The 10851-nt window shown below is 41.0% G+C and overlaps 1 protein-coding gene across 1 annotated transcript; it reads left to right on the top strand.

The window, feature by feature from the left end:
- The first annotated feature begins 752 nt into the window (after positions 1-752).
- nelfcd (negative elongation factor complex member C/D) lies at positions 753-10472 on the top strand. Its single transcript, XM_079582260.1, has 15 exons — positions 753-948; positions 2531-2634; positions 2707-2816; positions 3227-3336; positions 3692-3799; positions 3931-4083; positions 5070-5200; positions 5325-5490; positions 6410-6544; positions 6664-6803; positions 6891-7005; positions 7090-7185; positions 8564-8704; positions 9038-9167; positions 10072-10472. The coding sequence occupies exons 1-15, from the start codon at positions 874-876 to the stop codon at positions 10104-10106; spliced, it is 1749 nt and encodes a 582-aa protein (XP_079438386.1). The 5' UTR covers positions 753-873; the 3' UTR covers positions 10107-10472.
- The last annotated feature ends 379 nt before the right edge of the window (positions 10473-10851 follow it).

The raw sequence follows: 10851 nt of genomic DNA, 5'->3' as shown, positions 1-10851 counted from the left end.
TTTCAAAACACCCAAGGTCACCTTACATGAGCTACAATGAGAAAATCATAACAAAATAAAACACACCAAGGTAAGTAGCTAACTTTAAATAAGTGGGTTTTGAGGTGAGATTTAAAAAGGGGCAGAGATTTGACGGAGTTCAGCGGGGAGTGAGTTCCAGAGGTTTGGGGCTGAGCGGCTAAAAGCTCGAGCACCCATGGTGGCTAAGTGGGCAGTAGGTACTGACAACTGAGGGGCAGAGGAGGACCGGACGGTGCGGGAGGGAGTAGGCACATGAAGGAGCTCAGTGAGATAAGGAGGGGCCAGGTTATTCAGAGATTTGAAGGTGAGGAGAAGGATCTTGTATTGAATGTGATGTTTAATGGGGAGCCAGTGGAGCTGCTGCAGAACTGGGGTGATGTGATGAGTGGATGGAGTTCTGGTGATTATTCTTTACATGGGGCTACTTGCCTACTCCACTGGCCATAATCAAGAAGTGACGTAAAATATTTTTCATACATGTTACCTTTCATCAATTACACAAACGAACATTTACGGAAGCCCTGAAAGGACATAGAATAAGATGTAAATAATGTACATTAATTATTTTCATTTTATTTTATATATATATTTAAAAAAAAGAACATGTACACACATCGTAGAACATTTGTGCAAAATTTGGTTGTAAATTTATAACATTTAAAAATAGGAAATCGATCGTCAGAAGCCGCCGTGCGTCAGGGGGCGTGGTCTGTGCGTCTGTACGTCGCCATTTGCACGTTTGTTGTTAGCCTCGGTTGCTAGGCTAACTCCACTTGACGCTTTATCTCGCTCAAATGAATCTCTAAATCAAGCCTATTGCCCTGTGATCAGAACCGTTTTCTCCGCAGCAGAATGGATGATGAGTATTACGGCGGTGGCGGCGGGGGGGCAGGGGCGGACTGGGAAGGCCCTGACGGCGGCTTGATGGTGAGGGACTTGTTGCATCCTCAAAGCAGTTAGCAAACAATGTTAGCTTCATTTTAGCAGCTCCTATTTTGCAAAGGTATTTTCTGAAGTTAATATTAAGTAAGATTTTAAGACGCATGTGGATAACTTGCTCTCAATATATTCTCTCAATATATTTTTTATGGATTTAGCTGCAGATTTTGTCAACATGGAATCAAAGGATCAATATATATTTTGCATTCTTGTCTTATAATAGTGAACGGGTCAATATTATATGACAATTTTATCATTAGTGCTACACAAATCATGACTTACACTACATGCATTTTAAATTCGTGAAGATCATCCATTCATTTTCCAGTCTGTAGTCTTTTCACCATGTAATTCAGTTTTTTCCTCATTTAAGGGGAGACACTACAGGCAAAACTCAATTTTTTCAGTTTTCAGGTTTTGGGCCAGATAATATGCCCAATCTTCACAATAACATGTTTAAATATTGCGCTGATTCAATGTTCCCCCATAGACTTATATGGGAGAATGCAATTTCAAGGGCCTTTTTCTCAAAACACATTTTTCTGTCATTGTGGCGACACTATGTCCACGTCAGTCGGACCTAAAGATTTTCCAGCCTTGGACTGAACAATATTTGGAAGATTTTTTCAGAGGGATTTTTTATTATTTAATCCCTAAAATCCCCATTTATTGAGTTTTGAATGTCAAAAAATAAGGCGAAAATCAAATTTTTTACAAATTTTTCCACTAAAAAACAGATTATTTTCAAACTAAACAAGAAATCCCAAATCCCCTCTGAGAAAGTCTTGGCAACTCATTTATCAATAAAATGAAACCATAAATTTGAATGTACCTCTATCCATTATTCAGATTTCGTCGCCGAAAAGATGGGAAATTTGGGGCATTTTTAGGCATAAAACACCTTGTTCTTATATGAAAAGATAAAATGACAGAAAACTTGCCATGTATTTTTTTTTCTCACATTTATGCCAGTGATCGACAGCAAAAGCTTCAAATTGATATCTGTAAATATACATTTTTTCCCTATTCACCTGCAGTGTCTCGCCTTAAATGTATTCAAACGAGACCATGTGTGTACACTACTGTTTCTGTGTCTGAACTTCATCTGTAGAAAGTTATACAATATGTGTTGGAAAAGCCCATATTAAAAATGGATGTCATATTGTATTACCATTCATTTTACTTTTTCATTTATTTGACGTTTATTTAACCGGAAAAGTCCCACTGACATTAGGAATCTAATTTCCATGGGAGTCCTGGCTCTATTGTACATATTTGTAGTGGTAGGGGAAACCGCAGTACCCAGAGAAGCACCCCACACATGCAAACTCCACGCAGAAAGTCCCCGTCCAGGTGGGGATCGAACATCACGGGAGGGGGAGCAGTATTCATACCCCTTACAATGATATCTATGCGTCGAGCGAGAGAGCATGTCATGGCACCAGATTATCAGTTTCAGCAGGTCACACATGTTCACAGAGTACACACTTAATTTAAGATGAGATATGCAATCATTATTAACGTTGAATATTCTTTCCTTCTATCAATATGCATTTCATTTGTGTCTTAGGAGGATGGCTATGCTGATGACGGAAAAATCCAAGAAACTTGTCTGGAGAAATTCTCCAGTAGAGACTACATCATGGAGCCAGCTATTTTTAACACTTTGAAAATGTATGTCGTCTAAAACACACAATTACGTCATATTGGGTCGTGTTTTGAATCGGGTACAATTTGCTTGTCCAGGTACTTCCAGGCCGGTGGGTCTCCAGAGCATGTGATCCAGCTCCTTTCTGAAAACTACTCTGCTGTTGCTCAAACAGTGAACCTGCTGGCCGAGTGGCTCATCCAGATGGGTAAAACACACTCTGCTTTGTCCATATTTTGCTTTTAAAAGGGATACATAATCAAGCAAAATCAACTTTCTCAGCTTTTAACAACTTGCAGTGTTGTTCCCTCAACAAAAACACACCTGGAATGGAGTAGTATTTCAGTTTATTCTCGCTAGTTTGATTAACGCTGTTTACTGAAACCGCTTATTTTTTGGCATCATAAATTACGCTATTTCATTTAGTAAAATATTCAACCCATAACTGTCTAAGTCTGTAAATAATCTCCCATCAATTTGTTAGCATGCTGCAAAAAATTAAACCTTTTATTTTCCGTTTTCATGCAGAAAGCACTCTTGGACAATTTGAAAAGTCTTCCTCTCTCATAGCATGTCCACTTTGTTTATTTAGAAATATATTTGATTTCGTGATGACAGGTGTGGAACCGGCACAGGTCCAGGAGCGAGTAGAAAACCACCTGAAGAGCCTTCTCATAAAACACTTCGATCCACAGAAAGCCGACTCCATTTTCACAGTGGAGGGAGAGGTGAGAGGAATCTAAACTATCATAGTGATTAGTGGAAGATGTGAAAATCTGTAATCATTAAATAAAAAATGAAAGATCTGCAGATGTGTCATAGTTATGGTGTGTACAATTTCTACTTAAAAATGAGATCACTGCTTTCCAAAAGGGCTTTCATCGTTTCTACATAGGATTGACTAGTTTATTTTTGCTTTTTGCCCTGGAAACATTTAAGCCAATTGAATTATTCAAATGTGCTGAATCATTTACATAACTCTCAGTAACTCTCCCCAGGTCATAATGCTAGACTTCTCTGTTTATATCCGTGTTAAGTGCTTGTTTCTGTAGCTGAACTAGTATTCATCTCGCTGTGTTCTAGACGCCTGCGTGGCTGGAGCAGATGATCGCTCACACCACGTGGAGAGATCTCTTTTACAAGCTGGCGGAGGCTCACCCAGACTGCCTGATGCTCAACTTTACTGTCAAGGTACAAGTCAAGCTGTGTTCAAAACGCTTCTTGGAGGCAATAAAAAGTTCAGTCTTTAACACATTGAACATGCATTTTAAAGCACATTTCGTCTTGTAGTATTTTAAAAATCCATTTGTCTCTGTGTCCAGTTGATCTCCGATGCAGGATACCAGGGGGAGATCACCTCTGTGTCCACGGCCTGCCAGCAGCTGGAGGTCTTCTCACGAGTGCTGCGGACCAGTCTGTCCACACTGCTCGACGGAGGGGAGGAAAACCTGGAAAAGAACCTGCCCGAGTTTGCTGTGGGTCGGATTTTTGAATGCATTATATACTTTATTTGCTAGGTAGCCATTTTTAAAATGTATCATTGTAAAAAAAAAAATCCTCAGAGCAGTTGTCAGTGGCGAACACGGCCACCAGATATAGACGTGGTGAGCGTGGATGGTGAAAACGTCACCACACCCACAGACCATCCAAGTCCAGTTTTTTTGCTTTACTTTTGTTGAGTTTTCAATCAACTCCCTAGATAACTGAGAATCTACATTCTTTCAGTGTTACCGTTGTTGTTGGTATTGAAATAATTTATCAATATTCCTCCTGTAGAAAGACAGGGGTCATTTGGCTTCTGTTACTTCGCCGTGCCATGACATAATCTGCATACCCTCTATAATTTTAATCATCACCTCTGTTTTAATAAACCCATTCATTTCTCTCTGAAGAGAGCTGGGATCGGCTGGATTTCCTTTGGGCCCGATCCAAGGCCTGGGCCCACGGGCAAATGCCAGAACTGACGCTTGCCCGACCATTTAATTGTAGGCCCATGCCAGAAATAAACCTGACGTAAATAATTATTTTAAGGTAGTAATGCCCGGTCAGAGTGAACTCCGTGCAGTGCATTCAGCAGCAGCACAGAGTTGGCAACTGCTCCAGTGCAGGTGGAGAGGTGTGCGCTGTGTGGGAGAGGTTTACGAGCCTCTTGCAAGTCTCTCTTCTTATCTCGACCTCCCTCTTGTTCATTAACATCATGCTGCATTTACAATACCTTTTACGCACTAATAGGAACCAAGCTGCTAATTTAGCTCACTGGGAGTTTCGCTGTGTCCAGAGAGAAAGAGCATATAGCGACGGTCCCAGTGCAGTGCCAGTATCAAAGCAGCGACCTTTCCATGCTTTAGAAACGTGACCAATAGACACACTCTGCACATGTTTCTGTATGTGCCACATTTCTTGGACATAAGATCTAAACTCTGGTCTGATCCTTCTTTTGTTTGCCCTCCGTCTCCTGTAGAAAATGGTTTGCCACGGGGAGCACACGTACCTCTTCGCTCAGGCCATGATGTCGATCCTGGCTCAGGAGGAACAGGGAGGCTCCGCTGTCCGGAGGATCGGGCAGGAGGTGCAGAAGTCCGCCCACGAGAGGTATGTGCAAAGAAGCCTCCGTCCATCAATGCAGTTATTAACAATGTTGTTTCTTCATCTTTTAATGGAAAGATGTACAGTTTTGTTGAGTCACTCCTGAGGTTATTGATCTTCTCCTCTACAGAGGCCATGATGCCAGTCAGATCACGCTGGCCCTCGGTACAGCGGCCGCGTATCCTCGCGCCTGCCAAGCTCTGGGTGCCATGCTGTCCAAAGGCGCTCTGAACCCGGCCGACATCACCGTGTTGTTCAAAATGTTCAGCAGCATGGACCCGCCTCCCGTCGAACTGGTCAGACATTCTGAAATTATTGACAGCTGCTATTTCAGTCACTTTTGTTGGTTAAAGGAATAAGCCACCGTTTTTACATACTGAGATATGTTCTTACCTTAGCTTTGACGAGTTCTTTAGGACCTGTCTGATCTTCACCCGTGCCTTCAGTCACGTAAACACAGCGCAGACGGCGTTAGCATTTAGCCTCTCCCTCTCTCCTCTATAGCTCCAAAACAGGTCAAGATAGAAGCTACCAAGCTCTTCCACGTTTTCCCTATTTAAATATGGTTACGTGAAGTGTTCCACTACAAAGTATAATTACACCAAATTAAACAATGTGGATTTTCTAAGCGGATAAAAGGGGGAACTATATTGTAAGGCGTAATAATACCAGGAGTAGTTCGAAATCCGCGCAGTAATCTTCACTTTACTGCGCAGTAATCTTCACTTTACTGTGCGGATGCTAAATTACTCCTGGTATTACTAGGCCTTACAATATAGTTCCCCCTTTTATCCGCTTAGAAAATCCACATTGTTTAATTTTGTGTAATTATACTTTGTAGTGGAACACTTCACGTAACCATATTTAAATAGGGAAAACGTGGAAGAGCTTGGTAGCTTCTATCTTGACCTGTTTTGGAGCTATAGAGGAGGGGGGAGAGGCTAAATGCTAACGCCGTCTGCGCTGTGTTTACGTGACTGAAGGCACGGGTGAAGATCAGACAGGTCCTAAAGAACTCGTCAAACTAAGGTAAGAACATATCTCAGTATGTAAAAACGGTGGCCTATTCCTTTAAGAAATATTTTTGTTGATTTTACATGATTTTTAATTTAAGAACCGGCTATTAGTGCTTTTTCTCTGGACTGTGAACATTATTCTCTTGTATTGCCTTGCGATGCTGCACTATTTTGTGTCTCCGTGTGTCCTGTCCTTCAGATCCGAGTTCCCGCGTTCCTGGACCTGTTCATGCAGTCGCTGTTTAAGCCCGGCTCCAAAATCAACCAAGACCACAAGCACAAGTACATCCACATATTGGCCTACGCTGCCAGTGTCGTGGAAACGTGGAAAAAGGTACAGTTAATGTGGTGCTAATGATTATGAGCTTATCCTTATCCATTATCATAAACAACCTGCTTATACAGAATGTTGGTCATCTGCAGCCTGAAGCATTTGAATGATTTTTCTTCCAGAACAAGCGAGTGAACATCAACAAAGACGAGCTGAAGTCGTCGTCCAAAGCCATAGAGACGGTTCATAATCTCTGCTGTAACGAGAACAAAGGCGCCACGGAGCTGGTGGCCGAGCTGGGCACGCTGTACCAGTGCATACGGTCAGGACACTGCTCTGTACAATTGGGTTATTAGAATAAAACTGTTGATTAGAATGAGGAAGCATTGTTTTAACACGTCTCCTTCAGCTTCCCGGTGGTGGCGATGGGCGTGTTGAAGTGGGTGGACTGGACGGTGTCGGAGCCGCGGTACTTCCAGCTGCAGACGGACCACACGCCTGTTCATTTGGCGCTGCTGGACGAGGTCAGGCTCTCCTTCCACGTCCACTCTTTTTCTCTGTTCACTCGGCGCTGTGTGATAATAACTGTGACGGTGTTCTCGGCTCAGATCTGCACGTGTCACCAGCTGCTGCACCCTCAGGTCCTGCAGCTGCTCATCAAACTGTTCGAGACGGAACACTCGCAGCTCGACGTCATGGAGCAGGTCTCACTTCTGTCTTTTATGTTTGTTTCATTCGCGATAACTCGGATCATTAAGGCCAGCGGGTCTGTGGTACTCGGGCTTCTTCAGGCGCTGCTTGGGGTCATCTGCAATTTTAGTCATGCTTAAGGAATAGGCCACCGTTTTTACATACTGAGATATGTTCTTACCTTAGCTTTGACGAGTTCTTTAGGACCTGTCTGATCTTCCCCCGTGCCTTCAGTCACGTAAACACAGCGCAGACGGCGTTAGCATTTAGCCTCTCCCTCTCTCCTCTATAGCTCCAAAACAGGTCAAGATAGAAGCTACCAAGCTCTTCCACGTTTTCCCTATTTAAATATGGTTACGTGAAGTGTTCCACTACAAAGTATAATTACACAAAATTAAACAATGTGGATTTTCTAAGCGGATAAAAGGGGGAACTATATTGTAAGGCGTAATAATGCCAGGAGTAGTTCGAAATCTGCGCACACACACTTTACTGTGCAGTAATCTTCACTTTACTGCGCAGATGCCAAACTACTCCTGATATTACTACGCCGTACAATATAGTTCCCCCTTTTATCCGCTTAGAAAATCCACATTGTTTAATTTTGTGTAATTATACTTTGTAGTGGAACACTTCACGTAACCATATTTAAATAGGGAAAACGTGGAAGAGCTTGGTAGCTTCTATCTTGACCAGTTTTGGAGCTATAGAGGAGAGGGGGAGAGGCTAAATGCTAACGCCGTCTGCGCTGTGTTTACGTGACTGAAGGCACGGGGGAAGACCAGACAGGTCCTAAAGAACTCGTCAAAGCTAAAGTAAGAACATATCTCAGTATGTAAAAACGGTGGCCTATTCCTTTAAAGTCGTTTACACTCAGTTTAGACACCACATCATCCAGTTTCAATTTACTGAAGACCGTTTTTAGTGCTAGTTTACTCCTGATATTCCTGGTTCAAGGTACACAAAAAGAACTGTGCAATTAGAGTGGAAATTACCTTGCATATTACCCTGCATGTAAGCCGCCAAAAACGCTACATAAGTGTTGGCATAAATATAAAATCTCATTTAAATAAAACGCATACATCAGTCGGGAACCTTAGCAGCTCTATTGTGTTGTTTAATTTCATTAGTAGTCATATGTACTTTTTTCTGAGTTGGAAAAAAGTTTACCTGTCACACAGAATGATTTTGATAATTTAACCCTAAAAGGTTTTCCTGAGATGAGGAGTTAGTCCTGAAACAGCCACTGGTCAACCACATCCATTAGCAGGGACATTTCACGTCTCAATCAGCCATTTTATCATGTTTTTGTCTCATAAAGAAGACACATTAATCCAATATCACAAGCCGTCATTGATGCTTCACTGTGTCCTCTTGCTTTTGCCTCTGCAGCTGGAGTTGAAGAAGACTCTCTTGGATCGAATGGTTCACCTTCTCAGCCGCGGTTATGTTCTTCCTGTGGTCGGCTACATCCGAAAGTGTTTGGAGAAGCTCAACACCGACATCTCCCTCATCAGATACTTTGTCACAGAGGCGAGCGCTGTTCGATACCTGAAAGGGACTAGATGGAAGTTGACTTTTATATACTCGCTACTGCCACCTCAGGTCTTACGCGTAACTGCAGCTTCTATATTAAGCTCGTGACGGCGCTTCGGACTGAATTAACAACTTAATGAGTGACAGTGCAGGATCTTAGAGGCAGTTTTGGTGAACAGGTCTGAGCTCATTCTACACATTAGGACATTGCTGGATTAAAGGGAGAGAAAAATACATAATTTTAATATTTTAAAACTCCATCTAGTCCCTTTAATCCTGTTGGATATATCAGGAGATGTTTTGTTTTTGTAAACCCTACATCTGTGACAGGTTTTGGACGTGATCGCTCCTCCGTACACCTCCGACTTTGTGCAGCTGTTTTTGCCGATTCTTGAGAACGACAGTATCGCAGGGACCATCCGGGCTGAGGGAGAACACGACCCAGTGGCAGAGTTTATCGGTAAGTCCAGGGTGAACCCGTCCTTTGGCCCAAACCCAGTATTTTGGTGTACAATGACAAATAAAGCACTTACTTACTACTCAGTTAGTCAGTATTTCTATTATTATGTCTGTAGACAACAATAAACAGTAATCAATCACAAGTGTAAATATTATGTCATTGATCCACAAAGAATATATATATGAAGAGTTCATTTGCAAAAACAGATAAGTGCCATTGAAAAAACTCAACGTATGCTTCAACATTTCTCTTTACATAGCAGTGTTTTTCATTCCCAGATTTGTTTCAGTGCCATAAAAATATTATGTCACTTGTTCTTAACTAAATTCACACAACTTTAGCGTCATAAGTGGCATCTGTTGCGTGCAATAACAAATATCCAAAACGGAGATATCTATTTTGCAAATGAACTCTTCATATATAGTATAGTAATATATGTATAGTTAATATATGTATAGTATAGTAATACATTTATAGTGTAGTAATAAATGTACAGTATAGTAATGAAGATGAATGATTAGAAGAAAGTCCGGTCCAAATAGGAGGGAGATTATTTTTTATTGTGCTGTAATCTGCTGTATCTGTTTAAGTTTAACTTTAATGGTAACAACAAAAAAAACATTTATCTACAACTTTATAAAACAAAACGTTATGAAAGTATTTTTTAGTATTAAAGTATTTGTTATTTTCTTTCCCTGAATTATTCATACAAGTATGGATGTTTCTGCAGCTGATTAGTCTTTGTTTTGCCTTTGAACAAATGTTAGAGTTTCTTCATGGGCATTTAGTTCTGGAACAGGAGCAGGTTGTTTTCTTCTTATTGTTGGTGGGATTGTTGAGCGCTATTGTACATACATTACTCATACAAACCACTATTTTATCTTTTTTTTTTTTCTCTTCCCAGCTCACTGTAAGTCCAACTTCATCATGATCAACTGAACTTCTCCTGGAAGAGAACACTTTGTCCCATAGATGACAGACTCTTGGTGTCTGGACTTCCTGCGCTAATTGAGACCGGATCAACTCCGGACCAGAGGCCGAATGTAAAGTCAAGAAATGAGTCGGAAAACGTTCCACTGACAGTTTCTCTCTTGTGCTGGAAAAACAATGGGAGAACAAAGGCCTTTGAAAGAGCAGCCGTGTTTATTTACCACATGTACATTTGTGTTTTTTTTATCGCCTGAAATCAATTTGATATTGTAGCTTTTATGTTTTGTAATGTGAGAATTAGCTTAACTATTATGACGACACTTCTCTTCCTCATGTGATTGGGTGATTTGTTTAGCAGCAAGAGAACATTTTAGAAGTTTTGTTGCTGAAAGATACTGAATGATACTTCTGACACATACATTAAGCTGTGTGATTTAAATATGAGTGACTTCATATTATTATGGCACTTGAAGAAAGAAAATTAGACACAAGAGCTGAAAATGTGCACAGTAAGAAAATTCACACACACAAACTGTATTTTCTTTTCTTTTTTAATTGCCAAAGTTTGATTAAAAAACAAGTTTGATGCAGCACGTGTGGCTTTTTGTGTAAAAGAATATGGCAAAAAGTTTAAAAAGTGCAATTAAGGCACATAATTGTCCTGTGATGAACAAAATCAAGTATACGAGTGCAACATATTTAACACTATCAATGTACGACAGCAAGTATGGTCAGAAAGGCAGTTTGGTCGTGT

This window comes from Gobius niger (genome assembly GCF_951799975.1).
Source record: "Gobius niger genome assembly, chromosome: 24".
Classification (NCBI taxonomy): Eukaryota; Metazoa; Chordata; class Actinopteri; order Gobiiformes; family Gobiidae; genus Gobius; species Gobius niger.
Note: the sequence above shows the minus strand (reverse complement) of the source record. Positions and strands in the feature narration are given on the sequence as shown.

Coding starts and splice junctions, on each gene's coding strand:
- nelfcd (XM_079582260.1), top strand. CDS start 874: ATGGATGATGAGTATTACGGCGGTGGCGGCGGGGGGGCAGGGGCGGAC. Junction 949..2,530: donor GCCCTGACGGCGGCTTGATG/GTGAGGGACTTG, acceptor TTTGTGTCTTAG/GAGGATGGCTATGCTGATGA. Junction 6,804..6,890: donor ACGCTGTACCAGTGCATACG/GTCAGGACACTG, acceptor CGTCTCCTTCAG/CTTCCCGGTGGTGGCGATGG.